This window comes from Epinephelus moara, chromosome 16, assembly GCF_006386435.1.
Source record: "Epinephelus moara isolate mb chromosome 16, YSFRI_EMoa_1.0, whole genome shotgun sequence".
NCBI lineage: Eukaryota > Metazoa > Chordata > Actinopteri > Perciformes > Serranidae > Epinephelus > Epinephelus moara.
Genome location: NC_065521.1, coordinates 41,448,154 through 41,468,193, shown reverse-complemented (window position 1 = coordinate 41,468,193; position 20,040 = coordinate 41,448,154). Strand labels below are relative to the sequence as shown.

Here is a 20,040-nt window from a genome sequence, read left to right as displayed (position 1 = left end):
CTTCTGCGCAGTGATGCATTTGACGGGTGTGGTTTGGTAGAAAGGAAGTACTTCCTAAATTAAGCTGCTCACAACAAGTTCTGTGGATTGTCTTGAGTAACCAGGTCATGATTTCTGGAAAACTCATTGCTGTTGAGTTTTTGGACGCTTTGAGCACCACAAGCCGAGTGCCATCTTGTTCAATTATATTGGAGAGAAGGCAGACATCTCTACGACTGATATCTCCAACACTCTGCACCTCACAGTAAAACAATCTGTATTGATAAATATCACTGGAGGGAAAATATGTATTTTTGATTTGGGGATGAACTGTCCCTTTAAAGGCCTGTCAGCTGTTGATTCATTCATGGGAATAACTGCACAATAATGACACACTAGCACAAGGACAATCATGATGTATATGGTTATTTATTGCTACTTTTAAGGATACAAAAATAGCATGAAACAGAGACTTTTTAAAGGAGGCACAAAGTAGACTCAAAATGAAACAAATACATGACAACCATCAACACAGAAAATAAAATAAGACAGTATTAATAACATTTTCATTATCGATGATTTCTTTAAAGACTGTAAAATAATAACAAATGCATAAAGAAAAATAAAAGGAGGGGACACTTAAAAGGTTTTTGGTATTGTATCATAATTCACTTCAGAGAAAATAAAAGTTGTACATTGTAATAAAACATAAAAGATATGATGATAACATTGTGTACTATAAACACATGAGACAGGTAAATGACACACAACAAATTGTTTCTATTTTAGTCTACTTAAACTTTACCGTAACACATGGACAATCACACCTTGTATCTAATATTTACAGAAAAGGGGAAAAATATTTAATATAGATTACATTCAAGATATGTCAAATGCACTGGCTCAATGAGAAATATCATTAATAGATCAATATTAGCTTTACTAATATTACAAAATAAAATCTTATTTTTATCAAATAGGTCCATATCAAACATTAGAAATTGAGATTCAGCCTTCTATTTTACTTCTATTATACGCTTCACTTGCAAGATTTTTCTCTTTACAATCATAAAAATGGCACTTGGCACTTTTAATGTACTCCAATTCACTCAGTGAAATATTACAAAAATATTGTTTTAAACTACAACTTACAAGCTGTATTAGCACGAGATATACACACTGTGTTTCCTCACTGTGCTGACAGTGTGTATAAAGTATAATGACGCTGACAAAAAATAAAATGTATGCTCTTTACATCCGCAAGCATGAAGCTTCTGCATAGGCATGCATGTCGCTTTGAGTATACTGATTGTCATTATGGATAGACTCAACTATACACAAAACAATACACACAGTATAAGCTTTGGAATATTTTGTTTTGGACTGTGGAAGCAGCCACAGATGTTATTACAATCAACTTTAAGAGCAGTACAAATAAAATAGACACAAATATTTGATTAAAAAAGCAAGAAAACCTTTAAATTTGAATGTACAAATCTCTCACTTCAGCTTGCATGAGGCAGAGCAACATATTTAAATCATTTTTAATGCACGATTGAATGAAAAAAAAAATCAACGCGAGCATTTAAATCATTTAAAAAATGCAGACTCGGGCCATCGCTGTAGCACGACAGGCCCGCGCGAAGCCACTTTGGCATTATAACCTGAATATAATGCAATATATATTTCACGAATATAAAATGGTACATTATTCACATGACTCAAATATTATATAAAAAGTAATAACATGGACCCCCTGTTATTGAAAACAGTGCATATTAGGAGGCGTCACAATAGTTCATTTGTATATGGTTAAGGCAGTGTGCGCTTCACTTCAATTGGAAAACTGCACTTAAAATGAGATGATCAGCATGTAAGCTTAGGACAATCCTTTCATGTAAAACTGCATATGAAGGTACACACAGATAAAACACACACGTTGTGCAAGAAGAATCAAACAAAAAGGTGACAAGCTTTCGCCCACGAGACATATTTGACACTTTGGACTGAATTTTTGGTATGAAATTAAACCGGTTTTCTTCAAAAATACATGTCATAAATTTGAAACCGCTACGCAACCGTCATTCACTGGTATGAGGCACACAGGCATGAGTTTATTGCCTGGACAGTATGACTAATGCTTTAATTGTTTTATCTCTATATTCTGTTAAAAAGAGACTGCATCCAAACGTCCAACCACAAAAAATCTAAAAGATAAGGCACATTCGCCTGTTGTTTCTCGTCGGTTTACTGGAAACCAGCTGGGTGTTGGTGTCAGACGCTACGGGTCGAATGAATCGTTCTGTTTGCCAGATGAAACTATTTACTGCAGGAAAATATCCAAAGCAAAGACAGCAGGCGGGGGCTGATATTTCTATCTGTAAAGGTAAAGAAAATGAGGAAGAGAAGGTTTGATTGTTGGTGGATGTGCGTCACCTCGCTGGAAGGTTGAAGACTGTGTGTGTGTGTGTGTGTGTGTGTGTGTGTCTGTGTCTGTGTGTGTGTGTCGAACGTAGGGAGGGGGAAGAGGAGGGGGACGTATGTTGTCATTTCCTGCCCGCGTCCCTCCTCTATGTCTGCCCTCTGGCCTGAACGCCCGTCAGATCCTTTCTTATGATCTCATTCACTGTAAAACACAGAAAGGGGGAGACGTTAGACAGAGGCAGAATCAATCTCAGTGATTTTACAATACAACAACACATATTACAACACATATCAAAACAGTGTGCCAAAATTAACCTCCTAGCTATGTGGGATAAGTAGAACCTGGTAACCCTAAAAAAGATAATACTATTTTCAGAGCACTCCAGGACACCTTACAAGACACATTAAAATAACAAAAAACAAGTGGCAATGTATCCATAGATCATAAAATCAAACAACTCTGTAATATACAATAAAAGTTAATAAAATAACGAGACAAGAAAGCATTGCAAAAAGCAAAGAGCATTGTCTTTGAACAGTAAGTCGTTTAAAAAACAAAAGTCCTCATTTTGGGATAATGGGTTTATTTTAAAAGTCAAGTGTGTATTAAAGTATAAAACTGTTCATTTCAATGCCTGAACATGGCTGTGAAAAAGCAGACTTCCAAGTAGCTCTTTATAAATATTCCTCGCTTTATATTTTAGGCTAGAAATGTCCTTTTTTCTGTGAGAACAGTCTGTCACACCTAATCTGACTGTGTGATATGCTGCAACAATAAAGTCCCAATGTCCTCAAATGAGTACTTGCTAATAAACAGTGTTTTAGCTTGTTACTATTAAAAGAATTGGTCGAATCTTTGTCATATCAAACTACAAATATTAGTAAGGATGAATAAAAAGTTTCAACCACAAACGTGATTAGGTATTGACTGTAAACTGAGTTGGCAGAGGTGGCCGCCATCTTATTTTTACAACGACTAGTGTGCTTTTGCTTCCACTAGATGTAACAAACCCAAAATGTAATGTCCTCATTTGAGGACTTGGGGTCACAGGAGGTTAAAAAGTGAAACTGATTAGAATTCTGAAAATCTCTGGACAGGGAGGCCTTATAGCGGTGTACTCAACAATCTGGCCAGTGATAGGGTGCCCATGGTCCACTGACCATTTTCTAATTCACAATTAAAATACACAGATTCACACTGGCACCTTAACTGCATTCAGAGTACAAAAAAATCCCCAGAGTGCATTAACAAAGCATCAACATAGAGCTTTTTTTTTTTTTTTTATAAATCTCCAAAAAAACTGCCAAGGGAGGAGTCCCCCAGACCCCCGACAGAGGTCAGAGCTAAGCCCCAAATGTCCTCAAATTCAAGAAGTGCGCTTGTGAACACTTGACCTGCAGGAGGCTGCTGACATTGGTTCTGCCTCTTGGCGAAGATGAGTGAGGACGAAGGGTTTAAAACAAGCAATTTATTTATTATTTAGTGGTAAATATTATAAATGGCCCCTGGCCTCCTGTCATACTGCAAAAGCGGCCCCTGGGCAAAACAAGTTGAGAACCCCTGCCTTGTAGTCTGTGACATTTCTGTGAGGGCTGTGATGAAAGGCAGATAAAGGCTGCATTAATGTTGAGTAACCACTAGAGGTAGAGCTATGCAAGAGCCCATACGTGATTACTCCCTGTTGCTTGGATGATAAAAAGTGTGTGTATACACATCAACAGAAGAGGAAGGGGGTTGAAATGGAAACTTTTAGCATCATGGTTCTAAAAATAGAATCATGATGTGCAGGTGGGTGCGTGAAACAAAATATTGTATTTCTGTATAGAGATTCTTGATATCTGTAAGGATTTGAAGCTTTGCTGTGTCTGTGCAGATAAAACAACCACTGACATCAAAGTGAAGAGGAAGTGTAGCTACCTGTGGCTGCTCACCTCTGTTTAAACACGGTCATATTTCAACAGGTAGTTCTGCTTTGAGCAGGAAAGAATGGTGAGCATGTGTGACATGTCATGTGTGCAGATATGCCACACCGTCTGTGTGGAGCTCTGGTGTTTATCTGGGAGCCCGGGCCTGGAAGCCTACTGTGTGTGTGCCTGTGTACACTGGCACTCGGAGACATTATACGCTGGTGCCACTGCTTCCACCATGCCTCGGGGAACTCATTAGGGTCGATGAGTAATATAAGTATTTCAAAGTGGGCCAAAAAAGCTTTTTGCCTGCAACCAAGCCATTACAGAGCACATATCGTGACTGGGATTTTGTAGCCATGGCAACGGGCTACACTTTGGGATTCTGCTATTCAACTAAAGTTTAAAAATGTTCGTGTTAAAATCTGGATATCAGCACTGGTGGTTCTTTTGGGTAAATGTGAGTTAAGACACTGGGACACACATTTTATCGTAGTTTTAATACTTTTTAAAAAGATTTTCTTGTTAAGCTTAATTGCTTCCTTGTCGGGAGTTAGATGAGAAGATCAATTACACTCTCTGTACGCTAATTATGAAGCTATAGCCAGCAGCTGATTAGCTTAGCTTAGCATCAAGATTTACACAGGAGCAAACAGCTAGCTTGGCTTGTGTTTATTTAGAACATATCCAATAAAAATATGAAAACATTAAAGTAGAAGACTTTATTTTGACACAGTTAAAGAAATTTACACCATATGTTTTGGAAGAAAGTGCACAAATTGGTGCATAAAAATTAGGCTACCAGAAAACAGGAAGTGTTTGATACTCAAAGTTTTCTGGTGGAGGACTCCCCGTGTCACGTGTCCCCACCAATGTAAAAAACAAATCCTACACCCTTCCTTTGGGCTGAGTCAGGCTAGCTGTTTCCATGTTACCCCATTTCCGGTCTTTATGCGAAGCTAAGCCACTTGGCCACTGGCTGTAGCCTATTAGCTGTAAGAGTGCAGCTACCATAACTAAGCCTATTGGCAAGAAGGCTAAGGCTCGAACTTTTCCCTTAAACTCAACGGGATGAGTGAATAATAAAAAATAATACTCGGATGATTCATCACTGAAAGAACCACCAGCTGTACAAAATACTAGTTGTTGCTACCTTGCACTGCCTAATTTTAGAAGTACTGTACAAGAACTTTATTCAGTTGGCTTGTGTGTGCTCTATTAAAAGACATGATTTACATAGTGTCGAGGCAAAGGGTGCAACTATTAAAACACATGCAAAATAAAATCCGACACCACCTCACCCACACAACACCATCTCAAAAAAGATAAGAGACTGAGGACAGAACAGCTTGCCACAAAATTGGCTAAAAAAAGTAGCTGTTGCTCGGTGATATTCTTATTTAGATGAGCTCTGTATGATATTCAGAGCATTCATATAGCAGCAAATCACTTTTTGCTGTGTAAAGATATTTTTGACGAATGGTGTCCTGAGGAGGAAATGATGTCACACTGATGTTATCTATGAGTGTTTTTTATTTCAAGCTTCTATGTTCTTTGTTGTGGAAGACGGTCTGGCCGCCAATGCATGCTGGTGCATAGGGCTGTGCGATATGACGATATATATCATGTGACGAGAGAAAAACGTCTATCGTTTCGTATTTTGCTCTATCGTTTATATCGTTGTGACCCAAATTACACTTTTTATGTCAATATTTTTCGTCATTTGGAGTCTGTCCATCTTTTGCATGACTTTTTATTCATTGGATTAAAATGTGTGCTATATCGTGATATGTATCGTTATCGGGATATGAAATGACCTGTATCGTGATATGAGATTTTGGTCATATCGCCGAGCCCTACTAGTGCATGTGGGTCTTGTGTTTGTTTCCCACTAGGTAGCTAGCTAATTGCCGCTGCTCTGCACTGTGCTATTGTTCCAACAGCCCAAAATCCTGAAGCCCTGTTAGTCAGAAAAATGTCCTATTGGTCCTAAAGTAAATTTCTTCATCAGCCTGTTATCCCTAAAACAAATCCTCTTTGCTCTGAAGTCCTGTTTCTCTGAAAATACACACTTCCGACAGTTAGTTTCAGTTTTCCAGCTGCATTTGAGCCACCGATCCCAGTATTTTTACCTACATTTGCGGCGTTCCCGAGGAGTGTTTGAGCCACCAAACGCAGGTGTTTTCTATATCAACCTGTCCCTGCTATTCCAGTGACTTTTGAATCACCACATGTGAGTGTTTCAACCCAAAACATGATCTTTTCCTGACCAAAACCAAGTGTTTTTTGGGCCGTAACCTAACCACACATTTACCACAGCACTGTTGACAACTGTAATGAATTTGTGGTTTAGAGAAACGAATAATCGAAACATATTTTTTTGGCGATTAGGCTGTCAAATAGCCGCTAGCAAGGGGCATTCATTTTTGGGATGATTTTAGAAATGGGCTTTAAGTCCAATGGGACATTTTTCGGGCTGACATGGCTTCAGAATTGTGGCCCATCACAACAACGGGTAGCCCTGCTCATGTGGCGGTTACAGCTGATATCGAAGCACCCACTCTCTGGTCCCCCTCTTGTTAAAACCGCTACCTGTGTCAGCACTGTAGCCATTGTTAGAACTGTACTTGCTGTTAGCACAGTTAGCGGCTAGCTGCTGTCTCAACTACCTCATAGTTGAGAGCTATGTGCAGACAATCTCTGAATCATAGATATGTTCTGAATATCATAGAGAGCTCCATTAAGACAAGCAGTCAGGAGGTGTTAATTAAAGCACAGGAATTAATGGATATACATTATTTAGACGTAGCACCCACTCCAGTGAAGTGTTGTTAAATCTAATTAAGCAATGAGACCGATCTCCTCCTTCATGCAACAAACCAATCTCTGTCTGTCTCTTTTTCTATCTGATCATTTGCAGATGTCAAAGAGAAACAGGCCGTTACAGCAGCCCAACACTGAGCACATTTTATAGCCAGAGCAGCATCTGAGGCTTGCAAAAACTGCAGCAGCAGCCAAACTGGGTGCTCTTCTGTCGTCACAACATCAGCAGCCCTGTTTATTTTAGTCTGTAGTGGAATTCCCTCTGACACCTAATGCCTTAAAGAAACTTTCATCTCCCCAACGGTGCCACAGGATTTTTCCTGAGCATAAAACAAGCTCAGAGAAGCAGCAGGAGCGCCGCAGTGGGGCAACATACAGTGGGGCTTTACTGAATCTAATGAAGGGTTGGCACGGATCGGCTATTTGAGGCTGGCCCGGGGAACACTCGGGCTAGTCTGTTCAATAGGTGAGTGTCTGGCTCCTGAGATCCGCACCAATGAGCTGCACTGTTTACCAACCGACTGTGAGAGGAGAGAGGGAGAGACACCCTGTACAGTAGCTGACTCAGTCGCTGCACACTGCCTGCTGCGAGCTGGAATGTGTGTGTTTGTGTGTCTGCAAGTATTTGCATGTTAATACAGTGTATGTGTTTGTGTGTAGTGCACAGTGCGTCCGTGGCTGATGAGGGATTGTAATGAAAGCATGAAGCTAAAAACCAAAGAGAGAAAAGAGCAAGTAGAGTGAGTGGATTCACAGCTAACCGCCAAGCTAACCACAGATCCGGTGTGTCAGCGCTCACATTTTTTCAAGTCTTCAAACAATGCTCACACATCTAATTGTAGAGTGAAAGAGTTACTGGCTACTGTTATTATTCATATTCTCCACACTTGTAGTCCCTTTCTAAACTGATTTCAATGGAAGACTCCTCTGTGCAGAAATATATTCCACAGTTCACTTGAAGCCTCTTGGGGACTTCAGCAGTCGGAGTTGAAACAACTGGGTATTTCCTATGTTATGGTCTTTCTGAGCACAAAAATTTCTTCCTGAGAACATAATGAGAGAATTTCACACTAAGAATACTAACTTTGGAAGATACCCACAGGATTTGATTAACCCAGACTGCTTCAAATAAACTCCAGAAGAAAGTTTTAGCCACATTCACAGCATGGCTCTGGAGATGGCAATATCTACATTGGTTGGTAGGTCAGTCAGTACTTTGGTCCAGACTGAAATATCGCAACAATTACGCTATGAGATTAACTGCCATGACATTTTCAATGGACGCAAGTAGGAACCACCAGGGTTGAAAAATGAAGCCAACGAAGAAGTGCCAAAAACTGCAGTTCCTGTAGTGGCCACAGGAGGCTGGCTCCAAGAGTGAGTCAATAATCCATGGACCCACATGTAAAAATGGATGGCAGATTAATGGCAATTAGCTGGCAAACACACTCAAACAAACTCACTTGAGTTGCTCCCTCATCCATCCATCCATCCATCCATCCATCCATCTTCATTCACTTATCCGGGGCCGGGTCGCAGGGCAGCAGGCCAAGCAAAGCACCCCAGATATCCCTCTCACCAGCAACGCTTTCCAGCTCCTCCTGGGGGACCCCAAGGTGTTCCCAGGCCAGATGAGATATGTAATCCCTCCAGTGTGTTCTGGGTCTGCCCCGGGGCCTCCTACCAGTGGGACGTGCCCAGAACACCTCTAACAGGAGGCGCCCAGGAGGATCCTGATCAGATGCCCGAACTACCTCAACTGACCCCTTTCAACGCGAAGGAGCAGCGGCTCTACTCCGAGCTCCCTCCAGATGTCCAAGCTCCTCGCCCTATCTCTAAGGCTGAGCCCAGACACCCCATGGAGGAAACTCATTTCGGCCGCCTGTATCCGCGATCTCATTCTTTCAGGCACTACCCAGAGCTCATGACCGTTGGTGAGGGTTGGGACGTGGATGGACCCATACAGTCCAGCTTATTTGATGTACAGTGGTTACACCTCACAAAGACGAAATCTTGTAATCGTTTGTCAGACAACCTGTTCATCCATGGAGTCAGCACAAGACTGCCCAGCCTGAAGAGAATTGTCTAAAAATTTGGTGATCCTTTGACTTTACCTCTAAAGCCAACATGATGTTGACATGTATTGTTTTGAATAAAAGGTCTTGAGAACTTTCGCATGGATTGTTGTAATATTTGGTCCACACATTGATGTTCCCTTTAGGATGAATTGTACTTTTCATCTAGTGGCCCCAACAGGTCAAAGTTTAAATTTGTCCAATACCTGCAAAACTAATGGCATTCCCATCAGCTGCACTTTCCATTTAGTACTAATTAGCTAATGTTAGCAGTGCTAACACACTTAATGAAGGTGGTGAACATGGTAGAGATGCCATGAGAACTGAAACTTTGGTACCAAGTTAAAGCCAAAACTCTGAAAAGGTGATGGTACTCATTTTTCTTCAGAACCTTGGGTACCGGGGATGCAGTTCTTACAGACCTGCTGGGGCAAAGTATACGGCTATAGGTTTTCCACTATGACATTTAAATGCCAAAGGAAGAAGAACGCCTACTAGCACAGAAGAACACCAACAACATGCGGAAGATGGCAACAAGAACACACTGCTACAAATGCCAGCAGCATGACGAGGCACTGAGCATTTTTTCTGCACTGACTGTTGCACTTTTGGCTTTTTTTCCTGGTCGCCAAGAGTTAAAAAATGTCTTACTCCAAAAAATGTCTTGCTCTGGTTAAAACGCTGTGGTCCCCAATGTCATTTTTTACTGTTGGCTTTTGGAATGGAGGAGGGGCGGGACAAAGAACCTACCACAAAGACCATCGATCACATCTTACATGTACAAGTGCAACGACATCACGAGTCACTTGCGGTCCTTTCAGAATGGACCCGCAGCCTTTCCCACTGCAAAAATGGGAATGGTCCCACTTTTGGACCGCGACCCACCAGTTGGAAACCACTGCTGTAAGCTTTATATTAATATATTTCCTTGCCCACAAAATCTCATGAACCCAAAAAGACTACTATGCCTTCAAAGCATATCATCAGGGATTTAAATAAAATTGAATTTGATGTTTTTAATGAAGTGTATGTTTAAGAATTGGGTATCGAGAATCGTGGAATTTCACTGGTACTGGTATCCGCTACTTGTGACATGCCTAGAACATGGTATGGTGAACATTATGTCATGTGAAGGAACAGCTACTGTACAGCAACCTCACAATTCAAGCCCAATTCAGAGGGCTACTGTGTCATTATAAAATGATTTTCGATGCACATTGATGCATCAAAATTTATGATGTCTATACAAGATGTATTTTATCTCACTATTTGACTACTTGCTACTTTTGAAACAGCATTTTTGTAATGAGCCATAATTAAAATAAAGAGATGAATTTTCTTATATTAGCTTTTATTAATGCCACTGGAGAACATTTTCCATCCATTACGTGTCACCATCCAATCAGTTCAGCTTTAGGGAACGTACAGCCTGGTCTTGCAAAATTGTTACAGGTGATCATGAAGTTAAGGCTTGGGTTTTACATTTCCAATTATTTACTTTTCTGCATCAAGACAAAATCTTTCAAGAGACTCAAGATGCATCTAAGATTTTTTTTACCCTCACACCCAGCAACTGATGAATCTTGCACTGTAAATATGGACATGAGTGGGTGTTTTTTAGAATACCTGAAAGAGGCTGACAAACAAAAATCCACATGTATGACAAAACTTATTGAAACAACTCAAACGCTAAGTGTCTTGAAGCAGTTGTCATGTGCTCATCACTGCAGTTGTAGCCCCGTCTGGATACAGCTAAGTTGTGTATTTGATCAGGCCTTTTAAATGGGATGGAAGTGAGCTGAGACTAATGCGTGTCCACCAGGCTGTTGCTGTGTGCTTTATCTCTCCTGCCCTGATCTCTACCTGCTGGAACAATTTCACCTGCTCCACTGCCTCTGGGCTTTATTCCACACCCACTAAATCTGTCACTCTCAGCCTTTGTAAGCTACGCCAGTGGCTCTCTTACTGTTTTCAGTAAACCAACTATGTGGAACGCAATTAGACATGCCAACATTCTTGACCTTTTTGGTCCAAAAGCAAGGCAGGCTCCAACACGCATCTTTTGATGATACTGATATTTGTATTTATTTATCAACAGCCCTCATCTTGTTTGCCCACCAACAGGAGGCATGGGAACTTGTGTGAGGGTTGAAGATACGAGCCGTCTGCGTGGGAGATTGAGAGCCAAGTTTTTGGCACAAAGACAAATACCTGACTTTCATTTATCACTCTTCACTCAGGTTGACACAGTTCAGGCATATTGAGATGTGACAGTTAACGACCACAAGACGGTGACGATACCAGGATGTGGCATCACCCTCTTTTCAAAAAATGACTACAGACTGAAACACATGTCTCGATGAGTAATGTTGACAATCTCACTTGGTGAAAATGTGTTTGATGGTCCCAACTTAAATGATTGTTTTGTGGTCAGGATTGACACCTTTGCAGTCAAACACAGAGGGGATTTTTGACCTCGCTTATCTTCTCGCAATGTTTGAAATATCGGGAAGTCCCCCCTTATTTTCCCCTTATTAAAGTGTTGACAAGTAGACCCAACAATTATGTGGGTAGTTGGTTTATCACCTGTAGGAAGATTGGCAAAGGGCAGAAAACTGTTAATGCCTTATGAATAAGGTCTTAATATTTAGGGATGTAGTATAATAGAGGTGGCAATCATTATATTGTAGTTTTAAAATAATAAAATCGCCTGCAGTTCTCAGGATAAAAGAAGGCGATTAAAATGAAGTAACTGCTAATTCTACAATTAGTTTTTACAAGATTTCCAGAGAGAAGTTAATGTGCTTTTAAAATTAAAATTAAATCTGAACAAAGATGCAGAGGCACCCTGGGAAGCCGACCGGTCGTCATCACCTTTTGATGATGGGAGGATCAAACAGGAGGCCCAGTTTGACTGTTCCTCTGACTCCGTGTTAATTCACCAACCCACAGCCCTGTTGCTGTTTACTGCGGAGGGAAACCCTGCAAGTTCCATCCAAAAAACACAAATTCCATTGCTGGCCCTTTTTCTTCGTTTCAATTTTTCCATTGAAACACACACACACACACGCAGCCCCTTCCCTTTTCCTGCGAACTACCCTCCGCCCTCCCGCTATCTTACAGGGATCAGGCTGGATTTCTGGAGGAGAGCAGCTGCAAATAGGAATTTCTTGTGCCAGATTGGCAGAATCCCGTGGTCGGAAAAAAAGCTAATCCTCTGGTGGGTTCCCCCGCAGAATCGAGGGGCATAAGGCCAAGGAGAAGCCCCGGCCAACTATAACAAACAAAGAGGCTTTCCCCAGCTCTCCCAGGCAGCCCGTTCCACTGTTTGACAATGGTTGCCATGGAAGTTGTTTTTCACTTCATAACAGTGTCAACATGTCCAGGCGGTCAGGAGAGTGACACTTTTTTCTCCCTCCCTCTCTGTCTTTAATGCAGGAGAGAGAAAAAAGCTCATTTCCTGATGTGTGGCAGTGCCAGACGAACCCCTGCGACCGGCAGAATGAACATTGTTGAATGAAAGACGCGAGGACGACCTCAAGCTGCCTTTACAGCTCACCTGGCTGACGCAGACTGAGGAATAGAAAAGAATGTACCACTTCATTTTATTGTAATAATATAGTTTGGAGAACCTTTAACTCCAAAGTAAGGACGGGGGTCAACCTTGTGCCTGCTGCTGGATGTGGCCTGACATTAATTCTGTCAGAGGGTAATGGGGTTGACAAGAGTAAGTATAAACATATGACTCATAATCCCTGTTATTTCCACCTTGAGTGGAACATAACTGCACCTCCTGGCAAGGATTGTTTTAACAATGTGAGTCTTTTCTTTTGGCTTTGTTCAGAGCGATACTATAGCACGTAGATCATACTGTAAATATCCTTGAATTGTTCTTCTGAAAAGTCAAATCTCTTCTCATCTGTCTCTTTCAAAAAAAGGGGAATTACACATATCCATCACTCGTCTGCCTTTACTGATAAAGACACACACTGAACACACCAAGCTTCCACTCACACAGAGTATAAAAGCATTAACTTACACTCACCATCATCTAGGTAGGCCTGGTCCAAGTTCTCCTCCTTGACCGTCACCCTCCTCTGTCCGTCTCCTGGAGCCTCCATCTGCCCCGTGCCAGGTGGAGCTCGGCCTTTCTGTTGCTGCTGCCCCTTCTGCACGTAGGGCTGCTGCTGGATCACGGTGGGATAGTGCTGAGGGTGGCTCACCGCTGTCTGGGCCTGGGGGGGTGTGGTGGGTGAGTGGGCGCCGGCTGCTTGTGGGGAGTATCCGTCGCAGTAGATGATCTGCTGGCTGTCGGGCTGCGGAGCACTGAGAGCTTGAGGGTCTCCTCCGCGGAGCAGGTGGTGGTTGGTGGGGGAGAACTGGATGATGGAAGGGTGCTGGCCTGCACCGATTGGACCCACAGGCTGAGCCGGGGAGCCCGTGTGGACCAGGACTGACCGGTGGGGGTCGGGCATCATCCCTCCAGTCTGATGATAAAGGCCAGGGCTGCCGCTCAGACTCTTCCCCCCGCGGGAGTACACGATGGCAGGGCTCTGCTGCTGGAAACGTGCATCCTGGTTTGGAAGGCTGGAGCTGAGGCGCTGGCAGGAGGCCATGCCGGACACCAGGCCATTGTCTGGATGGAGGACGCTGCGTGGGCTGTGGTAGTAGGAATGAGGGGATAAGCCCAAAATCTGAGGCATGGCGAAGCCCATGTGGTCTGCTTCATACTCGTCTATAGGCTCTGTCTTGATGGATGGAGCTGAAAAATCAAAGATACTATTAACATAAACACTCTGTAGGAGGGCGTGTGAACTTTAAACCATTCCTACTGAGACTTTCCGTGTAACATCATCATTATGTTACATCCACATCCCACGGTGTAATTAATATAAGCATACCACAAAGAGGCTGAGCAGCATTCTTACATGCCAGTGGTGTGTAGGAGAAATGTTGAGGCTGGCTGCGCTTCCTCTTGCCATTAATGACGTAGAAGTTCACTTTGACAGAGTGGCAGACAGACGTGTCTCGGTAGGACGGCACCTCCACAAACAGCATACTCTACAAGACAGGGCTCTGTTATTTACTGACACTGAGCTTCTTGTTTGAACTGAACCACTAAGTCATGACAACTGACACGTTTGGTGTGTTTTACAGGTATGATACAAACAGTCGTATATTACACGTACAGGCTGGCTCTTGTCTTTGTCCACTGTTGCTTCCATTTCCCAGATTTGCTGCCCATCTAGAAAGAAGAGAGAAGGAGAAAACCGAGTCTTAAACTATGTGGTAATTAACTCTGCAGTAAAGTAAGTAAGGTTGATTGTTTCAAGATGTCTCGAGCCTGTAAATTTGGAAAATGCTGAATCCCAAACAATCGAGAAATCACTTTTTTCTGAGATCTTTCAAAACACTTTTTGTGTTCATTTCATTTCCCTTATTCAAACACACTTATATACCATAGATTTGTAGCCACCGTAAGGTCTTACTGGCAACATGTTACCCATTTGATTCCAAATTCATGTGGACAGAAAAGGCCTCTTTGTGCATGTAGATATTATCACATTTAAAACCACTTCCTCTAACACCACCAAGGGCATCTAAAGGTGGAGATGGTCCCGCACAAACGTACAGTCATCCATTAATCAGAAGGACACGTGGCTGTTAAAGACACACCTGAGTGCCCTCCAATGCAGCGCTGACTGCAACACAACATTAGCTGGGATGTGATGAGAAGTGCAGGCTTCGCTCTGCTCCACGTCTTTACGGTTTATGTAATGTTACATCACACCTCATCACATTTACATTTAAGCTGACGTTGAGGTGAAAAAGTAGAAAACTAAATGTGCTGGTAAATGTAAACTCCATCTGCCCCAACACATGATCCGACATGTGCCGCAGTGAGCCCTGTTTGAATGTTACTGTAGGTGGGAAACCCTCTGTCAAATTAAAAACACATGGCTTAAATGAGTCAGCAGGAGAAAGGGGGATTCCACACATCTTGCCAATTTTTCTTTGCTTTTTTCTAAACTTTATTTTTATGATCAACTCTCTCCACGTCTTACAAAAACGTGATGACTACTGCTTTCTTGGCGTTTGTGTTTGTTTGCGTTTTGTTGCAATTCTACTCTCAGGGATACCCCGACTCTTGTTCTCCCTGTGGAGATAATTGTGTGTGGAGGTGGAAAGGAGGGGGGAGCGAAAGAGCTGGAGAGAGAGCCCGAGAAAAGGCTTGACTTGGCTGGGGAAGCTTTCCTTCCCTCCATACAATCCTCCCTGTCCAAGCAGCACAGGAGCCAGGGGAGCTCCAGCCAGAGGCAGCTGTCTCTCATTCAGAGGGATTTCACAGCTGCACTGGTCCAGAACTTTGTGTCATACAGAAACTCTCCAAAACAATGGCAATCCCTCTTCGTAAGATTTCTTTTTCCGTCTCTGTCTTACTATCCATTACTGTGGTGTGTCGTAACACAGCGGCAGGGAACCCCGGAGAAGAGAAAAAACAAAAAGGAAAGGAGCCGGGGCATGTGGGTCCAAGTTTTAGTTGAGGTTGCCTGTGGAGAGCTTGCATTTAAAAAGCCAAGCACTCAGACAGCAGTGGAGTCAGTGAGTCACAATATCAGACAAGTATTTTAACATAACCGTCCACCTTCAACAGAACCTAACATTATATAATAGGAGGTAAAAAACTGTATTTCCCTGCCATGAATGGACATAAAAATAAATACTTTCCTTCCATCCAGATGCACTTAAAGGAAAACTTCACCAACAAAATAATCATTTGTTTATCGATTACTCTCCCCATGTTACATTGAATATGTGTAGAAAACTTTGTTTTTAATGCATGCCTTCACGTATAATGAACAATCCAAAGACTGAGATCATTCTTGATGAATTGAGGTGATTGGGGTCCACGTTTAACAACAGCAAAACTATATCAAAACATCTGTTTACAAACTCTCACACAACTCATGCAGTATAACCCAACTCTCATCGGTCACATCATATGCTCAGGCCCCCAAACAGACGTCCCTTTTCGATGAGGAACTGAAGTCAAAGCGAAACTTATCTATGCTCCCCTCAGAGCCAGACTCCACTGACAAAAACAGTAATTGTACTCTGCCGAACACAGGAGCTGCTGCTAGTCCACCACTGCCTCAATCTGTAGTTTGTTTGTGTTATTGTGTGACTTTGGTGTTTTAAAGACTAAGTTCGGATTCACCAAAGCCACACAATAACACAAAAACACTAACTGATCGAGGCAGCAGTAGACCAGCAGCTCCTGTGTTCAGCAGGGTAAAATTACTGATTTTGTCAAAGGAGTCTGGCTTTGAGGGGAGCATAACTTTCATTTCAGTCCCTTGTCAGAAAGTACTGAGCATACAACAGAATAAATGAGACTTAACTTATACTGCACAAGTTGTGTGAAAGCTCGTAAACATCTGTTTTGATGTAGTTTTGCTGTTGTTAGACACGGACTGCTATGACTTTGACTAAGATATCAAGAATTCTCTCAATTTTTGGATTCTTCATTCACAGGAGGCATGCAAGACAAAGTGTTCCTCCTGATTTCAACATAACACAGGGTAATTATTTAACACACAAAGGGTCATTTGGGGGACGAAAACTTTCTTTATATGTCAACCAAAGGCATCAACAAATACGTGACATGACACATGACACACAGAACTACTCATCACACAACAAAAGGCTCATCTGAGCAGTGATAAGACATCATGGATGTCAGCGAGGGAGAAAAGGGCAAAGGGAAGTGAGGCTGCAGTGTTATCATTTGGATCATGCAAATAACTCATGTGTCTCCATCTCCACAAAGCTGGTGGTGAAATGTGAAAGCTATGAACATGTTACACTGACATGAATACCTATGAGTCATTGTTATCACTGGTGTTGTGGTGTTACTGTGACACTGTGTTGTGTCATAGCAGAACTAACAGATGCACAGACCCTGAAGGTTTCAAAGGGTTAGTAATAGGTTTCTGGGCAATGTATGTGTTTATTGTTGCAAAATATCTATAAAACGTTGTGAGTGGTGCGGGGGAGGATGTGATTCGGTGCCACTCACCCTGGGTTTTCTCCAAAAAAATGACCTTGGAATCAGAGCTGAAGTTCTGCCCAGTCAGGATCATCTGCTGGCCTCCCAGAACTGAGCAGCTGTCAATGTCCTGCTTCTCCACCATGGGAAGCTCATGTGCTGAACGCTGGGCTGTCGGCACACACAGAGGGGAGGCGTGTTACATTCACTGTCTATCTGCTGTCACACACACTCACATATGGAAACATTTAACACATAAACCAGCATTTAACTGTAGTGGAATTGAAATGATTAGTGGATTGATCGTTTAGTCGGTTGACAGAAAAACTACTGTTTTCATAATGCTTTTCTCCTTTTAATTTCAATGTCAACTGAATATCTTTTGGCTTTAGACTGTTGGTGAGAAAACAAGACAGCTGAAGACGTCACCTCCAGGCAGTTTCAGAGTCTGTTCTGTCTTTTAACATTGTCGGTTTGGTAATCTTAGCCTTAAAAACAAGAACAACTTCTAAAGCTCAGTCTATTGTCTCAGACTCTCAACATCCTCTCCATGTCGAGTTTCAGATGCTTCAAACAGGGCGGAGGTTTTGCCTCTCTAAATGTAGCACTAAGCGTTACGGATCGTCCTTTGTCCTGTCTGCAATCACTTATCTTAACCAGCAGTGACCACTAATTGTCCATGATTTACCCCTGACAGTGTGTGAGACTGGATTCTGTGTGTTATGTATTGTACCGTCTGTTTTGTTGTACTCATAATTACTGTCTGTATCTCCAGTTGCCCCTTAGGGACATTAAAGTTTTACCTTACCTTGTTTTTGGATATCTTATAGACCATTAATTGTATAATCAAATAAGTTCTCTGCACATTAATGGCTATGAAAATCGTTAGCTGCAAGCCTAAACGACAGTACGAAATAAAGCAACACTTCACTGGAAGCTTGATTAAGTTTTGATTCCTCACAAGTGCACAAACAATGTATTACCAAGAAGTGACTACGTTTTACAATAACAAGGTGATGCTGAGTCATTCAAAAATCAACCCCCCCTGCTTTCAGTTTTAATAAGCAGCAACACAAATCTGTCAAATCACAACTCAGGACAGGTACCAGAAGAGGCTGTTATGGTCTATATACAGTAAAGTACTGTTCAGGAAGCGGAAAAAATAAGAGGAACGCCTGACAGTCTGATGCAATCTGATAACACAGAGCTGCAATAAATACTACCTACTGTATGTGATGCTTCAAATGTCACTGCAGTTAAACGGGACTTTATTTTCAATTCTAGTGGAGATCCTAAAGATTTTAAAGATGCCAAATATGTCAGGCGGATTTTTGTTTTTATTGAAATATGCATAAAATGATGCACATCTGATGGAATAGGAATAAAAGGTTTGAATACAGGGGTATAGGGTATGTTAAAAAGTCAAATTGATAGGTTGGATTTGTTTGAAGTGGGGTTGTATGAGGCACTTGGAGAAACAGAAGCTAAGCAATGTACTGCTGTGGATGGGGACAGCAGCAAAAACGCATTTTTAGCCGCCTTCAAATAGTTCCACCTTAAACAATCAATAACAGTTTAAGTGTATGCTATATTGAGAATATTTTCACCACTTAACCTTGTCACAGACATCCTGTTCTGACGGGGAAGTCCGGTAAAAGCTTCAGTTCCCCATCTATGCTCTATATTAATGCCACCAGACTCCATTGACAAAAATAGTCATTTTAGCTCACTGAACACAGGAGCTGCTCCTCTACAGCTGCTTTGATCAGTTTGTTTGTTTGTGTTAGTGTGGGACTCTGGTGAATCCGAACTAATCCTTTTAATCACCGAAGTTACACAATTACATAAACTAAATAAGTGACCATGGCAGTGGTCGCCCAGCAGCTCCTGTGTTCAGCGATGTTAAATCGCTATTTTTCTCAATGGAGTCTGGTATTGAGGAGAGCGATTGAACAGCTTCAGTTCCCCATCAGGAATAGCAGTAAAAATATTCAAAATATAGTGTGAACTTAAACTGATATACATTTTTTACATAGCTGAAATTAATTTTGTTGCCGCCTACATTGCTTAGCTTCCATGCTAGTACTCCTGCCTGCTTTTCTAAACTAGAAGTGTAGACATCTACTGTAGTGTTACAGTATCCCATACAACCCGACATCAAATGATCCAAATTATCCCTTTAATCTCAGTGCTGCTCTCTCATGTTGTAGCTTATTATCAGCCATTAGCTCAGCTGAAACTCCTCACTCACTGAGGCGAGCTGTCGACAAACAACCCCCTGACCTTTGAACAAGTTTGTTCCCCCGACGACATCACAAGCGGATAAAACAAAGAGGATGACACCAGCAGGGGCCCTGCTTCCTCAAACACACCATCGATGACACAGTCTGCTTATCAACAGGCGTGACAGACGTGTCACAGGTGTCGCTGTAAGCAACTTTACACATGATTGATTTTCACTGCTGGCTATTGTTCTGAAGTTCATCTTACGACACACAGGTATTAACTGCTGTTCTGCCCTCTCTGTGATCGGAAAATACACGGGAAACGATGGTTGTTAAATGGTATCATATTCTGCGTCATGATTTTTTACAAAGACAGGAGCAGCCTGTTGATACACTGATATGATGAATGCTATCTCTTGAACAGGGTGTTAGTCAAAGCCAGATAAAGGGCCTCCTTGTTTGAGTTTTGATTACACTGACAGCTTTAATAACACTGTGTACACATGTACTGATGTACCCAAACACAGACTTTACTACTGCGCACATACAAACAGAT

General features: G+C 42.0%; 1 protein-coding gene across 3 annotated transcripts in view; it reads right to left on the bottom strand.

The window, feature by feature from the left end:
* Window positions 1-398: 398 nt before the first annotated feature.
* nfatc2a (nuclear factor of activated T cells 2a) overlaps window positions 399-20,040 on the bottom strand; it is a 29,314-nt gene continuing 9,672 nt past the window's right edge. For 2 of the 3 annotated variants that reach the window (XM_050066195.1, XM_050066193.1), the window contains exons 6-10: window positions 17,290-17,430; window positions 14,399-14,454; window positions 14,138-14,270; window positions 13,249-13,971; window positions 399-2,605 (exon numbers count right to left, since the gene is read on the bottom strand). In XM_050066195.1, the coding sequence (XP_049922152.1) occupies window positions 2,550-2,605; window positions 13,249-13,971; window positions 14,138-14,270; window positions 14,399-14,454; window positions 17,290-17,430 (1,109 nt within the window). In that variant the 3' untranslated portion in view covers window positions 399-2,549. The remainder of the gene's footprint in view (window positions 2,606-13,248; window positions 13,972-14,137; window positions 14,271-14,398; window positions 14,455-17,289; window positions 17,431-20,040) is intronic. The other variant, XM_050066194.1, reaches the window with a different exon arrangement.